This window comes from Pan troglodytes, chromosome 9 (genome assembly GCF_028858775.2).
Source record: "Pan troglodytes isolate AG18354 chromosome 9, NHGRI_mPanTro3-v2.0_pri, whole genome shotgun sequence".
Taxonomy (NCBI): domain Eukaryota; kingdom Metazoa; phylum Chordata; class Mammalia; order Primates; family Hominidae; genus Pan; species Pan troglodytes.
In genome coordinates, this window is record NC_072407.2 from 9,398,939 (window position 1) to 9,420,376 (window position 21,438).

At 40.3% G+C, this 21,438-nt stretch overlaps 1 protein-coding gene across 2 annotated transcripts in view; it reads right to left on the reverse strand.

Moving 5' to 3' along the window:
• Positions 1-975: 975 nt before the first annotated feature.
• The window catches only part of HBE1 (hemoglobin subunit epsilon 1), a 254,659-nt gene continuing 234,196 nt past the window's right edge, over positions 976-21,438 (reverse strand). Inside the window, exons 2-4 of one of the 2 annotated variants that reach the window (XM_054661015.1) lie at positions 2,434-2,791; positions 2,089-2,311; positions 976-1,228 (exon numbers count right to left, since the gene is read on the reverse strand). In XM_054661015.1, coding sequence (XP_054516990.1) covers positions 1,100-1,228; positions 2,089-2,311; positions 2,434-2,525 — 444 coding nt within the window. In that variant the 5' untranslated portion in view covers positions 2,526-2,791 and the 3' untranslated portion in view covers positions 976-1,099. Of the gene's footprint in view, positions 1,229-2,088; positions 2,312-2,433; positions 2,792-21,438 lie in introns of those variants that run through there. The other variant, NM_001135832.1, reaches the window with a different exon arrangement.

Consider the following 21,438-nt stretch of genomic DNA (forward strand, 5'->3'; position numbering starts at 1 on the left):
TTTGAACCATTGTATCTGTCCCCTTGAATCATCATCCATATTTTATTTTATCTGCAAACTTGAATCCATTTTGTGCACATAAGCAGATTACTTTTTCCCAAAATCTTATTTCCTGAGTCACTTGACATCCTAATGCTTATCGTTTAGTATTGCAATAGCATAGTAAAAGCTTGTATTTTTGTAGCCAGGCCCTGTACTATCTGGTCTTTCCTAGTCCTCTACGTATGTCTTACTCTCCCTTCTACTTCCAGAGAGCCAGTTTCATGCAAGTCACGAAGCCCTAGCTTGCTGGTTTTAGAATTTAAGCCTTTATTAGTATTCTGTCTCCCACAGAAAGTCTTCATCACACTCTCCAAAAACTTTCCCACTCAGGTCCTAACTCTAACTTTATTTTAGTGCATGTTACATTCTATCAGAAGATAATGCACAATGATATCATGTGTCTTAGCTTCAGCTAACCCATGAAATAATGGAATCCTTCATGGAAAGAGCAGGCTATTGTTGATACACACTCAACTCATCTTATCTCCAAATCAATTTCATAAAACATGTGACAAGCTAGCTACTTCAAAATGTAAATAAGAGTAAATTAAAATAGCAATTCTAGCCTATATCTTGGATATCTATGAAGTTTTGTCTTGTTTTGTTTTTGTTTTTAATGAAAAGTGACATGTACCACAAATCTGCTTTCTCGGGTACCACTAACACCTCCTTCTTTCCCCGGTGCAGTAAAAACTGCCTAGGAGTCTCTGTCCACTTAATTAACCATTTTCTCACCCCGATAAAGATTTTTCTCCATCATATCATCCTCCTTGGAATCCTGGAATTCTCCCATAACATCCACATTAATTTTACAAGCCCCCATGCATTTCTTAAGGAAGCTCTTGGTTCTTCCTATGTTTCTCTCCATCCCTCAGCCCATGAACACTTTTTCCTTTAACACAAGAGTAAAAGATGGAGAAGATAAAATTGCAATTTTTGATTACTGAAGAAAATGTACTTTATTAAACAGAAGGCTTTCTCTCAAGGCCAAGCCCAGTCCCCATGTGCAGAAGGAGGGTGTCAGGGTCACAGGAACACTGGCAAACTGGAAGAGAACTCAGTGGTACTTATGGGCCAGGGCAATGGCGACAGCAGACACCAGCTTCTGCCAGGCAGCCTGCACTTCAGGGGTGAACTCCTTGCCAAAGTGAGTAGCCAGAATAATCACCATCACGTTACCCAGGAGCTGTTAGGCAAAAGACAAAATAACACACAGGCATGTTGAGTAGAAGTTTCCAAAAACAACTTGATGAAAAAACAAACAAACAAACAAACAAAAACGGCTTTATACCTACATTCCTAGACAACCCTGACCTCAAACTGTTCCAAGGTTTGTGCCTACCCAAAAAATTCAGATGAGCTTAGGTTTAATTTTATTTTATGAGCCCTACATGCAACATTCTACCTACCTACACCCTCACCCCCCTCCCCATTTTACCAGTATTATTGGGCTCCCTCTCTCCCTGTTTTTCTTTAAGCAATTGTCTAATTTTTGTAAATGTAGAATGTGAGTGCTGCAAGAGTTCTCAGCGGGAGTTTAAAATCCCTAACAAATTCGGAAACAAGCCTTCACTTGGTCACAATACTGATGGGAAATTTAACATATTTTAGAAAATGTGTCTTATTTTTCTTTGAGCAAATCTTTTATTTTTTTTGCAAAAATCTCTTTCTAAACCTCAATTATCATGACCCACATAAAATAAGGCATTTCTATTTCCTTGAAATGGACTTTCATCTACCAAAAGCCAAATTTCATTCTTCTTTCACAAGTCTACAATTCTATAATACAATTCTCTGGGATAAACACATCAAGTTCTGGCAAGATTTCCTGAAAAGTTAAGCCAATTCAGGCTGTTAGTAGTCCTTTACTGTCACTAGTTCTGAATCAAGTAAGTTTTGGTTATGCTCACTAGAAGTCTGCTGTTCTAACATCAAGCTCGACCCATGATTTCTGAGATCTTTGTTGGTCTTTCCAATAAGATTCTGAGCTTCAATTAATGTCAAAATATAAAGCCAAAAAATCACATCACCCGCACCTGAACTCACCTTGAAGTTCTCAGGATCCACATGCAGCTTGTCACAGTGCAGCTCACTCAGCTTAGCAAAGGCGGGCTTGAGGTTGTCCATGTTTTTAATAGCATCTCCAAAGGAAGTCAGCACCTTCTTGCCATGGGCCTTGACCTTGGGGTTGCCCAGGATGGCAGAGGGAGACGACAGGTTTCCAAAGCTGTCAAAAAATCTCTGGGTCCAGGGGTAAACAACGAGGAGTCTATGAAATGACACCATATCAGATACAAAATTAGAGACGCAAAAAATCTTGAGGACTTTCCCAATCAACTTGCTAGGGTAATATTCACCCTTCATTCCCATGCATTGAGAACCAATGCTTACCTGCCCAAGGCTTCACCTCCAGCCTCTTCCACATTCATCTTGCTCCACAGGCTAGTGACGGCAGCCTTCTCCTCAGCAGTAAAATGCACCATGATGCCAGGTCTGAGAGCTTGCTAGTGATTGCAGCTGTGTCGGAAGCAGATATGTGCTGCTGCCTCTCTGTCTGGCCTTTTATTCTTTACTGCCGAAGTTCTGGCCCCCTGTTCTCCATGGTACTTAAAAGTCATTGGTCAAGGCTGACCCGTGTCCCTCAGGGGTGGAGTCAGGTCCGGAGAGGGTCAGCAGTGATGGATGGACACTAAGTTCGTGATAATGTGTGCTGGATCCTGAGGCTCTTTTTTGTCGGCTCCTCATCTATCTGCAACACAAATTTCCATTTGTCCCCTTTTTCACCCTCTTCATCATCTTCCAAAATGATATCCATCTCTCCCATTCTCCTTTTCCAAGAAAGCCTCATATAAAGGAGCAAATCTCAAAATAGGAAAAAAAGTTTCAGCCAAAGCGCATTTAACATTTGCCTTAAAGGTGGTGACAGTGACAAAAACAGGGCCAAGGAAAAGAAAATAAAGCTGTTAAAACAGAAGCTCACCCAGTTCTAGCTCTCTTAAGGAGTGCATTGTAAACAAAACTTCTGTACCTTAGTTTCTCTAGGGAGACAAAAACCGTACATAGTTCCTTCTAGAAACTGAACAGAATAGCAAGTAGTCCACAGTGGGACTAAAGTCTTAATCCCAAAGTACAGTACCTTGGGGTGATTCCCTAGAGAGGACAGACAGAAAAGATTACATCCAGTGCTTCCAGGGAATCCTGTCTCTTTTCATTTCTCTATGACCACAGGGGACATTGGCTACTTTGTGAGTATTGCCTGGGGCTCTCTTCTTGCTTGCCTGTCTGTCCTGCTTATACTTCTCACTGGGAAGGGAGCTGAGAAGCCTAAAATCCTAAAATTATTTAAAGCCAGAATTTGTCATCAAACAGAGAAAAAAGTGAATCGATATATTAATTAGGCTAGGAGTCAGGGTATATTATTCCTCTAGTGTCCTTTGTTTTTTCTCTATGTCCCCATTTTGATGACTTGCTAGCTCTTTACTTGGTAGAGCTGAAACTGGAAGTTGGGATTTACAGTGTATTCAATTCGATCCATGTGCCTGAAGAATATTGCTTATACTATATCACTTAATCTGCCCTTATAATACCATTGTCATTATCCTCATATTTTAGAATCCAGGAATAAAGTCACAGAAATTATTTAACTATCAATGTGACAGAAGTAATGATTGGGGAAATAATAGAAGCAGAGTTCCACAAATTCCAGCATTGTTAATTCTATAAAAGTCCCTTACATCACCATAATCTCATTGCCCCAGCCCAGTTCCTCCTTCTGGCTTGTTCTACATCCATTTCTTTTTTCTTTTTTCTTTTTCTTTTCTTTCTTTCTTCTTTTTCTTTTCTTTCTTTCTTTTTTTTTTTTGAGACGGAGTCTCACTCTGTTGCCAGACTGGAGTGCAATGGCACTATCTCAGCTCACTGCAACCTTCGCCTCCTGGGTTCAAACGATTCTCCTGCCTCAGCCTCCCAAGCAGCTGGGACTACAGGCGCATGCCACCACGCCCAGCTAATTTTTTTATTTTTAGTAGAGACGGGATTTCACCATGTTTGCCACGATGGTCTCGATCTCTTGACCTCATGATCTGCCCACCTCTGCCTCCGTCTCCATCCATTTCTACCATTTCTTTCTCCTATGGCTCCCCTTGCCCCACCAGATCTAGGAATTTCTGTTCCTACAATTTCCTGTATTTTCAGGCCCTAGAGGTTCTTCGTCTTTTTCATTTAGCAGTATGGCTTCTGTCTCCCAAGTCAAGTGCCTTTGGGGATTCCATATTCCAAGTTTACTAAGAGCGTTTCTCTCTTCTATAACCTGACCTTGTTATTTATTATATTTTCTTATGTTTGTGATAAAAAAAAAAAAAAAAAAAACACTTGTGGCAAGTAAGAATGTCTCCCTTGCTTTTCTCCCATGATTCCAGAAGTCTTCACCTGACTTAATGACTGCCCAAATTGTTATTATTCCAGGCCACTGAATTTCTACTCCATTTTCTTTTAGCTATTAACCAAGGGTATCTTTCTGAGCATATATTCTAACCATTGGCTAACACAGACAAAACCAGGAATTCCTAAACTTTTTTTGTGTCACAGGCCAGTTTGGCAGACTGTAAGTGCTAAAAAAATATGTTTTTATTGCATCAAATAATATACATAGGAGTGCTAAGTTTAATTACACTGAAATATCATTATCAGACATCAAACATTACATTTGTGGTATAGTATTTATTATATTTGCTTCTTTCTGAAGGCATTAGATCTAGGATTGGGTCTACAGCTACCTTAAGATCCAAGTAGTGATGCAGATAAATGTGAATTAAAAATATCTGCAATGGGCCAGGCGTGGTGGCTCATACCTACAATCCCAGCACTTCAGGAGGCCAAGGCGGGCAGATCATCTGAGGTCAGGAGTTCAAGACCAGCCTGGCCAACATGGCGAAACCCCGTCTCTATTAAAAATACAAAAATTAGACTGGCATGGTGGCAGGTGCCTGTAATCCCCAGCTACTCAGGAGGCCAAGGCAGGAGAATTGCTTGAATGCAGGAAGGGGAGGTTGCAGTGAGCTGAAATCATGCCACTGCACTCCAGCCTGGGCAATAAGAGCGAAACTTCATCTCAAACAAAAACAAAAACAAAAAGATCTGCAATACCTATGGTGTAGTATGAAAATATCTGTGGTTTCTCTTTATAACTATGCAATAGGTACTGATGATATCATTCTAGTTTGTCCTTTGCATTCAAAGTAGAAGAAAATGCTCAATTTCAGTTACTTGTAAGTAAAAATACAGATTTTTTTTCTATAAACTTCACCAGCCCCCTAGTGTTCTGTGGACCCCAGATTAAGACTTCCTGGGACAAAATATATAGCCTAGGAAGACAGGATCCTAGGTTTAGAAAGAACGTATTTGATCCACTCAAATAAAAGAACAATGACTAGACAAAAAGCAGTTCAGCTGCTTGTAGCTTGAACCAAGCTGAGCTTGGCTACCCAGAGAAGAACAGTCCTTGAGATAATACAATTTTTTTTAACCAATTAAGATACAGCTCTGGGTTTTGAGGGGGAATTTGCTACAGATCCACAGTATGAAGGCAGTGGCCCTTCCTCAGAACTTGAATGTGAGGGTCAGACATTGCCAAAGTCCAAGGAATAAGGACCAGGCATCTCAAGGCCAAGAGTTTGGAGAGCAGGTTTCTCCCTAAAACAAGCCCTATGGGTAATCCCATCATTCTTCCCATTCAGAGTGTGGACACCAGTCTTCTCTTAGATTCAGAGTATGGGGTTGATCCTCTCCTGCTCCCTCAGAGCCAGTTGCAGAGCCCACATTTTCTTCTCTCCTTACTGCCTATGGTTCCAGACCTGGCTTGCATCCAGGGATCTGGCCCATTCCATGCTTCCTTATGGCTAAAGGTGGTAGGGAGGAGCTTCAAGAAAAGTTATAGCATTGAAAGGCCCAGGTTTGTGTCTCAGTAACATGGCTTATAAATCCTGACTTAGAAGTCAGGTAGGCTGCGGGCAGTCTCATTATTGCTTCGATGCTTGTTGGTTCAAGATAAATTGCTTCACCTGCTCATTTTTAAGCATTTTATTTGTTTATCATATGAGATACCATGAAAAATGGATTATTGCCTTTCTTTCCTATATTAAAAGCCCAAAATTTAGAGAGATAAGTGTTATGGCCATCCAGGATAGATCAGAAAGATTAGACAGTCAGAAAAAGTAATCAGTAAGAATATTCATTTATTGTCTATATAATTAAAATTAGTAAAATAAAATCTATGTATGTCTTAAGACATTTAAGTATAAAGGACTTTTAGAGAGAAACACCCAAATTCGATGAAGATTAATTCCTGCCTCTTTGGGTTTGCTTTAGCATTTGTAATTTCATAAGTTCTATGCAGGATTCTAAAAACTGTAAGATGCCTAATTTAAACAAGGAAACATCCAATATTTTCTTAAATCTTTCTGGCTAATTTATGACATATGTTTAACCTGAAGAGTCAAATATTGTACTGTTCTTAGATGCTATTAGTATGAAAAATTATATAAATTAGATTCTTGTTAGGTAAAGTAGGCCCCTCACTGAATGTTTTTCATGGTATTATCTAAGAAATAAATACTTTAATGAATATTCTTTACCACAAATAACTTACTTTATTTTTATTTTTAAAATAGGAAAAATATAAACAAGGCTTGTAAACCACTGATAGGAAAAGAGCTGCTTAGGATTCTAAATTAGCCAGATTTTAAATTATTCTGCTTCCATTATGTATCTAAATTTATATTCTCAGAATAAAAATAGATGTAAGCAAATGATTCTACTAGATTTTGTGTTAGATTTTGCATTATCCAGGAATGACTTAGATATCACAAGTCATAAATTCTATGGCTGCCTTGCAGGAAGCCTGTGGCTATTTTCTAGTGTGATTGTAAAGAATGAGAGAATAGACCATAACAAGTGTTCAAACTGTTGCTTTCTTGTTTTCAACTTCTATTTTAAGTTCAGGGGTACATGTACAGGATGTGCAGGTTTGTTACATAGATAAATGAATGTCAAGGGGGTTTGTTGTATAGATGATCTCATCACTCAGGGATTACGCTTAGCCTCCATTAGTGATTTTTCCTGATCCTCTCCTTCTCTCACCCTCCACCCTCTGATAGGCCCCAGTATGTGTTGTTTCCCTCTATGTGTCCATGTGTTCTCGTCATTTAGCTTCTAACTGTTGCTTTCGTAGTGTACCTCTGCCTCATCTCTCACAAAGTTTGCAGGTGAGTTTGAGCCAGGGCTGAGGCTCATTCTCAAGAGTAATCTCTCTCCCTGGCAACTTGGAGCACAGACATCCTATTGTGTGACTGACCTCGGGAGCCACTGTGCCTAAAGTACAACCAGAGTTACTTGTGAATGTTAATTAAGCAGGAGGGATCTTTAATGGGAAAAAGGAGTAGAAAGCCAGAATTAGCCAGTTATGCCACACTTTCCTACATGATGGGCACTGAAGGTTAAAACTTGAGTCTGTCAACTTAGAAAACTCATAAATATCCCATTTTCCTCTGAAATATAGCTTTACTTTCCTGATTTCTTTGACCTTTTGGGACCTTGAGTAAGTAAAGGTGCCTTCATTTATTTTCATGATTAAAATTCTAAGAAATTCTTGGGTTTTTTAATTAAATTGCATTGCCTAATGTATGTATGAACTAAGAACATAGAAATAAAACAATACTCTGAAGTAGTTCAGAATGTGCTTTCAATTTATATAAAGAGTTAATTCAAATGAGAGTATTTTAAGTGCAGGGCTTTGAATCCTATGTCTAGAAATTTTGAAAAACCTCTGATTATATGCTAAGATTCCACCTCTAGTGCTAGAACTGAGAAGTCCTTGACTTGGTGATCTTTTTTAAATTCTGAAACAACAGCGACATAAAGCTAAGGACTTTTTCTTGCCTCTGCATGCTATCTTCAGTACTTTGATTATTTAGTATTGAAACTATAACATAGTATGTTTCCTGAATAAAAAATGTGTATTTCTCTGGAGAAGGTTAAAACTGAGGATTGGCAAGTGAGCAAGGCTTAAATGGAAGAAGCGATGATTTCGTTAGACCACCTTCATTAACAAGATCATCCATCATGAGGAAATATGGAAAAGCAGGCCCCCTTTGTTTTGTGTCACTAAGGGTGAGGATGCTGAATGATTTTTCCCTCCCCCGGGCTGCTTTTAGCCATCAATAATTCTAGCCCCACAGGAGTTTGTTCTGAAAGTAAACTTCCACAACCCCAAGCTTACTGAGGCTAAGGCATCTGTGAAGGAAAGAAACATCTCCTCTAACCCTCTATGCTGCTAGAGCCTCTTTTCTGTACTCAAGCCTCATTCAGACTCCAGTGTCGCCAGCCTCCTCATATACCTATTGTTTTTTCTTCTTCTTCTTGCTGGTTTAGTCATGTTTTCTGGGAGCTTAGGGGCTTATTTTATTTTGTTTTGTTTTTTAATCAACAGAGATGGGCAAACCCATTGTTTTTTTCTTTAGACTTGGGATGGTGATAGCTGGGCAGCGTCAGAAACTGTGTGTGGATATAGATAAGAGCTCAGGACTATGCTGAGCTGTGATGAGGGAGGGGCCTAGCTAAAGGCAGTGAGAGTCAGAATGCTCCTGCTATTGCCTTCTCAGTCCCCATGCTTGGTTTCTACACAAGTAGATACATAGAAAAAGCTATAGGTTAGTGTTTGAGAGTCCTGCATGATTGGTTGCTCAGAAATGCCCGATAAATGTTATGTGTGTTTATGTATATATATGTTATATATATATGTGTGTGTGTGTGTGTGTTGTGTTTACAAATATGTGATTATCATCAAAACGTGAGGGCTAAAGTGACCAGATAACTTGCAAGTCTTAGGATACCAGGAAAATAAATTACATTCCAGAAATTTAACTGAGACTTTAAAAACAAACAAACAACAAAAAAAAAAAAAACAGTGATCCATGGACACAGGGAGGGGAACATCACACACTGGGGCCTGTTGGGGGTGGGGGGCTAGGGGAAGGATAGCATTAGGAGAAATACCTAATGTAGATGACGGGTTGATGGCTGCAGCAAACCACCATGGCACATGTACCCCAGAACTTAAAGTATATTAAAAAAACAGTGATCATAAAAGAAGCTCAAATTTAACTATAAGAGATGGAATGGCTCCCACAATTCTTAACTATAATCTTATAGAATATTCTCATGTATAAATAGAAGTATGTTTATCATTAGAGATTTGGCCAGCCAGGAAAGCACAGAAAAAAAAAAAAAAAGGAGCTCTGTTGCCTTATAGCCTAGAGGTGTTTTGAACCTCACATAACACTGATGTCCAGGCCAAGGCCATCCTTCCCATGAAGATGGATGAATAAGCCATATCTGACACCTAGGAAATAATGTTTACTTTAGTGGCATGATTGCATTAGGCTACCTGCCTTGGCACAGTTTTTCTTTACTTTTACCTGACTGATGAAACAATTAATTGCTTACATAAACATGAGTGCTCTAGTTATCAATTCCAGTGTAAAAAACACCCTGGTTTCGATATTCATCTTTTGAGCCTTGTATTTTGGTCAGAACAAGTTTTCAAGAGCAAATCTCAGCCTACAAAACAAATGAGTCCAATTCTAGATCTCAGTAATCCCATCAAGACTGCCTGCGGAGGGCTAACTAGCTCGATGCAGGCTTAGCACTTCCAGCTCTACTCCACTGATTTCTTTGTGTGTGCATAGCAGTGGATGTGTCAGCATACATCCTTTTAATTATAGTTATATATGTGTCTGACTGCTCATTCATTCATTCAAAATTGTAAAATTGCTAAGAATACAGCATAAAAACAGAATAGAGGAATAAAGTTCCTGTTTTCATGGACTTGATAGTGGAAAGAGCTTGACATTAAATAAGCAAATGAAACATGTTATATACCAATGAGATTAGGTGCTATGGAGAAAAAAAAAAAACTGAAATGAAGGCCAGAGTGTGATTAGGACAGGGTGAAAGGGTATCGCTACTTTAAGTAGTATGGCGGGAAAGTCCTCACCATAAAGTTAACACCTGAGAGAGTACCCATAGATGATGAGGAACCCATTTATATGAAACTATGATTAAATATTTAAGGCATAGGGAATGGCAAATGTAAATACCCTAAAGATGTAAGATGCTTAGAATTTTCAAGGAATATCAATAAGGCCAATGTAGGATGAGATTCGGTGAAGGGGAGAGTAAAAGATGAGATCATAGAAGTCCTAAATTATAAAATTTGGGACACTAATAATACCTACATCATAGAGTTGTAAGAAAAAACACTCTACACACATACACATAAATACATATATTTATTTATATGAGAGCTATATATATGTATCTGTAATAAACATAATATATGCATGAACAATTATTGTAGAGAATTGTAAGGATTTGGTTTTATTATAAATGATATAGGAAACTATCAGAAGACTTTGAACAAAGAGGTGACCATATATGACTTAGATTTTGAAAAGATTAATTTGGATAGTATATTGGGAAGAAATTGTAGTGGGGCAGTGGTAGAAGCAGGAAGATTGTTATGAGTCAACAACTATAATTTAGGTGGTGGTGACAGTGACTTAGTCCAGAGTGGTAGCATTGGAGGTGAAGGCAAGGGGTCAGCCTCTGAAAACATCCTTTCATGAAAAACCAACAGGATTTTCTGACAGAGAATATGGAATTGGTGTGTGTGTGTGTTGCACTCATGCACACTCTAGTGCATGCTAATTTCTGGCTGTGAGTATGTGTCAGAGTAAGGATTTTGAAGCTAGGCAAAGTGAGTCTTTGGGTTGAATTTTGTCAAGGTGTTTGTTCGTCATAGTCTCTACCTCAGAATTGGCTTTAAAATTGGAAAGCTGGGTGGGTGGATATGGAAATGAGAAACCATCTCTGGAGCTTGTCTACACATCATACCTTTAGCCAAAGTGACATCAAGTATTTCTTGGATGCTGACCAGAGGCTTATGAGCCAGGCCCCTCTAGCTGAAGGAAGTTCACAGTTTCTTTAAGGAGGGAAAATGGTAGATAAGTCAGAGAACAAGCAGACAGAATTCCGTTCAGTCAGGGAATTTGATGGGTTTTGTTTGTTTGTTTGTTCGTTTTCGTTTTTCTTTAGACAGAGTCTCGCTCTGGAGGCTGGAGTGCAATGGCATGATCTCTGCTCAGTGCAAACTCCACCTCCCCGGTTCAAGCAATTCTCCTGCCTCAGCCTCCCAAGTAGTGGGATTACAGGCTCCCGCCACCACGTCCAGCTAATTTTTATATTTTTAAGCAGAGACCAGGTTTCACTATGTTGGCTGGGCTGGTGTCCAACTCCTGACCTCAAGTGATCTGCCACCTTGGCGTCCCAAACTGCTGTGATTACAGGTGTGAGCCACCACACCTGAAGGAATTTGATGTTTAGGCTGTGACCTCTGCACTAGGAATGGAAGGTTAGCCACTCCCACCCCACCCTTCTTCCTGCAAGTACCCAATCACGCTGCAGAGCCACACCTGCCTTCCTCAGAGGCGTGCCTCCATCCCTGATGAGTTATTCCCCCATGTGTAGAATTGAATAAGAAGGATAGAATTCAATTTAACAAGCTTTGAGTACTTCCTGTAGCCTAGGCATTGTGCTGACAACTATGTTAGAGAGAGAAATAGACAAGGTATAAACTTTTCCTCAGGACCATCTACATAATTTCTAGGCCCAATATAAAATGAAAATGAATAGCCCCTTTGTCAAAAATTAAGGATTTCATGTCAGGAACAGCAAGGATGTTAAACCAAGCATGGGGCCATCAAGCTATATCTGCTATTCATGATACAAAAAAATAAAGAGTATTCTAGTTATTTAGCCACATATTTCAAGTTTAGTCTGATATCACCCTTTAAACACTGCCACTCAACCTAAAACAATGCTAGTCTTTCTAGACCCATCCATGGAATTTTTTCCCCACTGTTTTTTCTCTAATTAATTTGTGATTTAAATGGCTCATATTCCAGCCTGTGCCACAGTTATTACACATTTAACTCACTCTCTGTATTTTGTTATCTGTATAAATACTCTTCAGGTTGATTTCCTTTCTTAATGTTTGTGTTTATGTTAGATATGCATCATGTAGCCTGTCTTCATTTCTATCACAAACATACACTTGAACCAAAAAGGAAGCTTTTACATAGCATCACTAAAGCTTCTCTCTGTGCTCTTAGCGAAACCAAGTAGACTGACAAGACGTCATTCATTCACAGCGAAACCGAGTAGACTGACAAGAGGTCATTCATTCACAAATGAATACAAAAAACAATGTCAAGTATACGTGAGGTCCTGTAATGGGTCCCGGGCCTGCAAAACCCTCACAGCTGCTAACCTCAAGAAGCTCAGTGGAGACATAACATTCATCTGAAAATTCCTTGCGTGGCTGTTGAACTAATTTATCTGCCTCTCCTTAGATTTGTTCCTTTTCGTATAGTTCCTTAAGTCATGTCACATTTCTGAAACATCTTTGCCACTGTGAACTCCTACAGAAGCCGGCTTCAAAGCCATTCTTCTGGAAGCCTTCTCTATCCCCTTGACCTCCTGTTTTTTCTCCCACAAGCATTATGTCTGTCTGTCATTGTTTTTCATCCTCTTGTAGTCCTTCACAGTTACCCACACAGGTGAACCCTTTTAGCTCTCCTGCAGGAAAGTTTCTTTCCTCTCAGGATCAGAGTTGCCTACATCTTCCTAATGCACCAAGACTGGCCTGAGATGTATCCTTAAGATGAGAGCTTCCCAGTAGCACCCCAAGTCAGATCTGACCCTGTATGTGAGCATGTGTCCCCTAACAGCACAGGCCTTTTGCCACCTAGCTGTCCAGGGGTGCCTTAAAATGGCAAACAAGGTTTGTTTTCTTTTCCTGTTTTCATGCCTTCCTCTTCCATATCCTTGTTTCATATTAATACATGTGTATAGATCCTAAAAATCTATACACATGTATTAATGAAGCGTGATTCTGCCGCTTCTAGGTATAGAGGCCACCTGCAAGATAAATATTTGATTCACAATAACTAATCATTCTATGGCAATTGATAACAACAAATATATATATATATACGTATATGTGTGTATATATATATATTCAGGAAATAATATATTCTAGAATATGTCACATTCTGTCTCAGGCATCCATTTTCTTTATGATGCCGTTTGAGGTGGAGTTTTAGTCAGGTGGTCAGCTTCTCCTCTTTTTTGCCATCTGCCCTGTAAGCATCCTGCTGGGGACCCAGATAGGAGTCATCACTCTAGGCTGAGAACATCTGGGCACACACCCTAAGCCTCAGCATGACTCATCATGACTCAGCATTGCTGTGCTTGAGCCAGAAGGTTTGCTTAGAAGGTTACACAGAACCAGAAGGCAGGGGGCAGGGCACTGACCCCGACCGGGGCCTGGCCAGAACTGCTCATGCTTGGACTATGGGAGGTCACTAATGGAGACACACAGAAATGTAACAGGAACTAAGGAAAAACTGAAGCTTATTTAATCAGAGATGAGGAGGCTGGAAGGGATAGAGGGAGCTGAGCTTGTAAAATGATATTAATCATTCAGCAAATGGTTTTGAAGCACCTGCTGGATGCTAAACACTATTTTCAGTGCTTGAATCATAAATAAGAATAAAACATGTATCTTATTCCCCACAAGAGTCCAAGTAAAAAATAATAGTTAATTATAACATGCTCTGTCCCCTAGGCTGGAGTGCAGTGGCACGATCTCAGCTTACTGCAACCTCCACCTCCCGGGTTCAAGCAATTCTCCTGCCTCAGCCACCCTAATAGCTGGGATTACAGGTGCACACCATCATGCCAGGCTAATTTTTGTACTTTTTGTAGAGGCAGGGTATCACCATGTTGTCCAAGATGGTCTTGAACTCCTGAGCTCCAAGCAATCCACCCACCTCAGCCTCCCAAAGTGCTGGGATTACAGGTGTGAGACACCATGCCCAGATTTTCCATATTTAATAGAGGTATTTATGGGATGGAGGAAAAGAATGTTTCTCTCACTATGGATTATTTCAGAGAGTGGAGAATGGTCAAGATTTTTTTAAAAATTAAGAAAACATAAGTTGGACCTTGAGAAATGAAAATTTATTTTTTTGTTGGAGGATACCCATTCTCTATCTCCCATCAGGGCAAGGTATAAGCAACTGGCTAAGACACAGTGAGACAGAGTGACTTAGTCTTAGAGGCCCCACTGGTACCCAGATGAGGAGGCACCTTCATCACTCATCACAGTCAGCTCTGCCTTTCTCCTCTCTTCTACATCAGAAATTTCATAAGTCTACTAGGGTCAGGCAGATCACATAAGAAAAGAGGATGCCAGTTAAGGTCTGCAATGAGTATGAGCCCATCCCTGATGAATTAAGGCAATCAACACTTTAGCCAGCCATGTTGCCATGAGAGATTAGGAGGGGCCAAATGAGCCCAGAAATACCACCTACTTCTCAGATGATCTTGAGCAAGTTGCCTAACTTCTTGAAGTCTCTGAAATAAAGGATGATAATATGTATTAGCTAATAGAATTATGAGGATGAGATTAGTTTATTGTGTAAAGAACTAGGGACACAGTATATATTCAGTAAGTGTTTTCTGTTACAGTATTATGATAAATATATACATGCAACTATTACAGTTGCATGCTACCTGAAAGAATAATTGGAAGTACAGTTATTCGGAGGTATTTCTTGACTGTTAATGTTGGCAGCAGATTCAGCTTATTTTACAACACTATTCAGACCTCTCACAATAATTCCCTAGGAGATATTTAGACAAGCCATCATGTTGTAACTTCTCATTTGTCTTTTCTCTCTTACCCTCTCATTCACCCACCTCTTTTGCTCTCTGTTCCTGTGAAAGTGCCCTTCTACTTAGCCTACTTTTGACCAGTGTGCATGTCACTGGGCAATACAAGACCTCTGAGCTTTGGCTTAGAAGGAAATACAATAACGGCTAATTTTTGAGAAAGAGGAACTCTAGCCCATCAGGGATGACATAGGGAGTTCTGTAGGAATGAGTTCTTCCATTCTTTTTACAGATGAGAAAGACAATGTGAAGCCCCAAATGATTTTAAAGTAGTTAGCATATGGAGAAGTGGCTTGCATTGGTAAAATTTGGGGAAACTTTGTTGTCAGACCCTGCAAAGGGAGATGCAGAGAATTTGCAGTTTCTTCTCATTTCTTGTATACCTATCACAGCACCACAGCACTATTCCTAGCATAGTTTAGGGCCCTCAGTTCTTGAGGCTAGTTAGAATTTCACACAAACTTAAACTAGACAAATATATTTATGTTTCTGAGGCAGCGAGGTCACTACAGGATGAAGACGGAGCCAATGGGTTAGACCAGAAGAGTAAATGAACACTATAACACATAAACACTCCCTTTAACCAAAGTTGCAGCTTCACCAAGGGGTCAAAGGGTAATTTGGGCAGGCATGGGCCTTCAGTTTTCTCAAGTGTCTGCTTATAATTTGTCATATGACAATCTCTGTAACCCAAGAGAAAATCTCTTTATTCTGAACTTGTTTCTAAATTTTTCTTTACCTTTTTCTCCCTCAAACTTTCCTGAAGAGATGTAATTATGGTTGAGGAAGTATGGTCTGCAACTGTGGCTTGGACCACAGCTTCCAATTGCCAAGAAGTAAAAGTAAGAAGCAAGGGCCACAGGGCAGGAATATCTACTTCTAATTTCTCGCATCCACAATATCTGAGTTTGTGTTTTGCTGTGGAAAAAACACTGTCTTCAGAGGTAGCAGAACTGGGTCTACATCCTAGCCTTACTACTTGGTGGTTCTGTAAGCTTGGACAAATTATTTCATGTCTTTGATTTTCGAGTCCCCAGTTAATAAGAGCTCAAGTAATGTAGACAGTAGGAGAGCTCAGACCATCTGACTTCTAATTACTAATTGTCTACTTATTAGCTTGTGCTTTCAATAAGTTGATCTACACTACAAGTACATTGGGCTCCTCATCAATAAATGAGGTAATAATCTACTTCTGAGTATTGGTGTGAGTAAAACTAAGTTAATTCATATAATAAACTTTTTTTTTTTTTGAGATGGAGTCTCACTCTGTCGCCTAGGCTGGAGTGCAGTGGTGCAATCTTAGCTCACTGCAACCTCCACCTCCTGGGTTCAAGTGATTCTCCTGCCTCAGCCTCCTGAGTAGCTGGGATTATAGATGCGTGCCACCACACCTGGCTAATTTTTTGTATTTTTTTAGTAGAGAAGGGGTTTCACCATGTTGGCCAGGCTGGTCTGGAACTCCTGACCTCAGGTGATCCAATTGCCTTGGCCTCCCAGAGTGCTGGGATTACAGGCATGTAATCCCATATATGAGCCACCGTGCCCGGCCTCATATGATAAACTTAAATTTGATTCTAGCATATACTAAGTACTCAAGAGGTGTTACTTATCATTAGTATTAATTATAGTATGTTCAATAATACATATCTCACAGAATTACCATATGTAATGAGATTATTAAATATCATAAAATGGCACCTGACATATAGAAAGATTTCAGTAAGTATTAATTCCCACTTCTCTTTCATTTACCTCCAGCCTAAATCTACACTATTTCCTCGTGTCTCTCATGTGGTTTCTAGTCCCTTCACCATCTTGTTTCCCTCTCAACTCCTGTGTAGATTCCTAAAAATTTCTCATGTTCAGAACCTTGGGCTTCCATGTTTCCAGTGAAGTCAGGTTTTTTTAGATGGCAAAGTTGCTGTTAGACAGTTTCATCTGTGCCCTGCTTAGGAGCTTAATCTTTAATGAAAGCTAAGCTTTGACTTTGACTGCAGCAGCTGGTTAGAAGGTTCTACTGGAGGAGGGTCCCAGCCCATTGCTAAATTAACATCAGGCTCTGAGACTGGCAGTATATCTCTAACAGTGGTTGATGCTATCTTCTGGAACTTGCCTGCTACATTGAGACCACTGACCCATACATAGGAAGCCCATAGCTCTGTCCTGAACTGTTAGGCCACTGGTCCAGAGAGTGTGCATCTCCTTTGATCCTCATAATAACCCTATGAGATAGACACGATTATTACTCTTACTTTATAGATGATGATCCTGAAAACATAGGAGTCAAGGCACTTGCCCCTAGCTGGGGGTATAGGGGAGCAGTCCCATGTAGTAGTAGAATGAAAAATGCTGCTATGCTGTGCCTCCCCCACCTTTCCCATGTCTGCCCTCTACTCATGGTCTATCTCTCCTGGCTCCTGGGAGTCATGGACTCCACCCAGCACCACCAACCTGACCTAACCACCTATCTGAGCCTGCCAGCCTATAACCCATCTGGGCCCTGATAGCTGGTGGCCAGCCCTGACCCCACCCTCCCTGGAACCTCTGATAGACACATCTGGCACACCAGCTCGCAAAGTCACCGTGAGGGTCTTGTGTTTGCTGAGTCAAAATTCCTTGAAATCCAAGTCCTTAGAGACTCCTGCTCCCAAATTTACAGTTATAGACTTCTTCATGGCTGTCTCCTTTATCCACAGAATGATTCCTTTGCTTCATTGCCCCATCCATCTGATCCTCCTCATCAGTGCAGCACAGGGCCAATGAGCAGTAGCTGCAGAGTCTCACATAGGTCTGGCACTGCCTCTGACATGTCCGACCTTAGGCAAATGCTTGACTCTTCTGAGCTCAGTCTTGTCATGGCAAAATAAAGATAATAATAGTGTTTATTTATGGAGTTAGCATGAGGATGGAAAACAATAGCAAAATTGATTAGACTTTAGACTATAAAAGGTCTCAACAAATAGTAGTAGATTTTATCATCCATTAATCCTTCCCTCTCCTCTCTTACTCATCCCATCACGTATGCCTCTTAATTTTCCCTTACCTATAATAAGAGTTATTCCTCTTATTATATTCTTCTTATAGTGATTCTGGATATTAAAGTGGGAATGAGGGGCAGGCCACTAACGAAGAAGATGTTTCTCAAAGAAGCCATTCTCCCCACATAGATCATCTCAGCAGGGTTCAGGAAGATAAAGGAGGATCAAGGTCGAAGGTAGGAACTAAGGAAGAACACTGGGCAAGTGGATCCAGGTTGTCCAATGCTGAAAGTAGGAATCTAAGCACTAGTCTCTGGATTCTAGGAGGGCCTCTGCATGGGTAACACTTTCAACTAGCCAGGGGCTGGACTGTGGAGAAACCATTTCCAGATAGAAGTGAGGAGATTCCAGCAGGAAACACTTAAGAGAGGATCCCTGGAAGTTTGGGGCAGGAGGCTCCCTGTCACATGAAGGAAACCTGCTCAGTGTAGGCTCTAGGTTCTTCCCTCCTCTTATCCAATGGGGCTTCTGATTTTAAGCCAGTCTTCACAAAGCCCCAGATTTCTACCTGCTGGAGCCCTGAATGGGGAGGAAGCATTGCGGTTTCCATTTCATTCAGAGCTCTTTCATACCCTGCTTCCCCATAGTTTGTCTCAACATTTCTGTTGATAATCTGATTCATGCAACCAAGAATTATGAGAGAGCCTTCAGTCATGCCTAGGCCTGCATTTATTGTTGTGCATATGATGGGGTAGCAGACAAGAAAACGTAACAGCATAGACTTTCTCAGAGCTATATGAGTTTGGGAATTAATCAAGACCAGCCTTTTGCTTAGGGTAGAAATCCCCTATAGGGATTTATTCAATGATGGGTTAAAAGCTTTCTATATGGTGAGGAGCTCACAGATTTTCCAAGCCCTTGCTTTTGCTAGACAGCTTAATGTTTATGAAATTCTTACACACAGAAGAATCTTCTAATCCTGGGTTACATAATATAACTTGATTCCCTATTCCAGAAGATAATATTCCCATATTCTGAAGCATTCATGCATTTGTTAAATAATAGGCATAGTGACAAGTGCCAGAACTCTAACAGTCAACCAGAGAGCCACAGTTTTCAACTTCACAAAGTTAACCATCTAACTGAAGACAGCAATCAAAATCACCACCCCTTCTCCACATGGTGTAGTCTTTCCTGATGTCAGGGATGTTATGCTCAGGTTAGGAAAGTCAGACTATCATCCCAGAGCAGGCCACAGACGAATAAAGTGTAATTTTTTAGTTATTTAGGAAAAACAGTGGAATGCAAAGAGTAAAAAATGCTTTCTGAATGAATAACTTGGCCTGGGAGGCCTTTGGAAGCAGAGACTGGAGCTTAAATTTAAACATCTTTGTATCCCCAGAATCCAGCATACAGACTGCCAAGAAGTACATGTCAATAAATATTTATTGGATAGTGAGCAAAGACATAATTAGGACCAAATCTCAATTCTACTATTTGCTAGTAGTTTATGTTTGTGTGTGTGAGAGAGTGTATGCTTGAGCAAGTTGAGAGGTAGTTTTTTTAACTGTAGTAAAATGGGGATAATAATAGTATCTACCTGAAAGAATCCAAGAGTATTAAATATGATAAATTATGCAAAGCACTAATTATAGTCTCTGATAGCCTTCAATAAATGTCAGTTATTTTTATTATTACAGTTAAAGATGAATGGGCATAAAGTACAGAACACTAGTTTTCACCTGCAGCAAGAATGATTGCAGTTAAACAAAAAATACTAGCAAACATTTCTAGAGTAGTTAGCATTTATAAGTCACTGCTTTAAACTCTTTGTATGTATTAACTCACTCGGGCTGCAGAACAATCTTATGAGCCTGTTAAAACTCCTGTAATCATGCTTATAATCCCAGCACTTTGGAAGGCTGAGGTGGGCAGATTGCTTGAGCTCCGGAGTCTGAGACCAGCCTATGTAACATGTGAAACCCCATCTCTACCAAAAATACAAAAAATTAACGAGGTATGGTGGTGTGTACCTGTGGTTCCAGCTACTCAGGATGTTGAGGTGGGAGGACCGCTTGAGCCTGGGAGGTGGAAGTTGCAGTGAGCCGAGATTTTGCCACTACACTCTCATTTGGGTGACAGAGTGAGACCCTTTCTCAAAAACAACTAATAAAAAAAACCCTCCATTTTACAGATGAAGAAACTGAGTCATACAACTACTAAGAGAAACTGAGTCACTAACCACTCAGGTGGTCTGGCTCCAGCATCTGTACTCTTAATCTCTGCTCTGTACTGCCCAAGACTTTTATAAAGTCAAGGGTTGAGTCACTGAAATGAGTTATTGGGATGGCTGTGTGGGAAGGGTGCTAAGTTCTTTCCTAAAGGTATGTGAGAATACAAAGGAAAGAAGCATCCCCCTTTTTACACACGTGAACTAGTGCATGCACATCTGACACTCAGTGGGCCTGGGTGAAGATGAGAATTTTATTGCTGAATGAGAGCCTCTGGGGACATCTTGCCAGTTGATGAGTCTCAGGTTCAATTCCCTCCTCAGTCTTGCAGTTACGGAAGCTCATGCATTTAATAAACAGAAACTTTGTATTGAAATGAGAGCCATTGGAAATCATTTACTCCAGACTCCTACTTATAAAAAGGGAAACTGAGGCTCAGAGAAGGGTGGGGACTTTCTCAGTATGACATGGAAATGATCAGGCTTGGATTCAAAGCTCCTGACTTTCTGTCTAGTGTATGTGCAGTGAGCCCCTTTTCCTCTAACTGAAAGAAGGAAAAAAAATGGAATCCAAAATATTCTACATAGTTTCCATGTCACAGCCAGGGCTGGGCAGTGTCCTGTTATTTCTTTTAAAATAAATATATCACTTAAATGCATAAATAAGCAAACCCTGCTCGGGAATGGGAGGGAGAGTCTCTGGAGTCCACCCCTTCTCGGCCCTGGCTCTGCAGATAGTGCTATCAAAGCCCTGACAGCCCTGCCCATTGCTGGGCCTTGGAGTGAGTCAGCCTAGTACAGGGGCAGGGCAAGCCATCTCATAGCTGCTGAGTGGGAGAGAGAAAAGGGCTCATTGTCTATAAACTCGGGTCATGGCTATTCTTATTCTCACACTAAGAAAAAGAATGAGATGTCTACATATACCCTGCGTCCCCTCTTGTGTACTGGGGCCCCCAAGAGCTCTCTAAAAGTGATGGCAAAGTCATTGCGCTAGATGCCATCCCATCTGTTATAAACCTGCATTTGTCTCCACACACCAGTCATGGACAATAACCCTCCTCCCAGGTCCGCGTGCTTGTCTTTGTGTAATACTCAAGTAATTTCGGAAAATGTATTCTTTCAATCTTGTTCTGTTATTCCTGTTTCAATGGCTTAGTAGAAAAAGTACATACTTGTTTTCCCATAAATTGACAATAGACAATTTCACATCAATGTCAATATGGGTCGTTGTGTTTGCTGTGTTTGCAAAAACTCACAATAACTTTATATTGTTACTACTCTAAGAAAGTTACAACATGGTGAATACAAGAGAAAGCTATTACAAGTCCAGAAAAT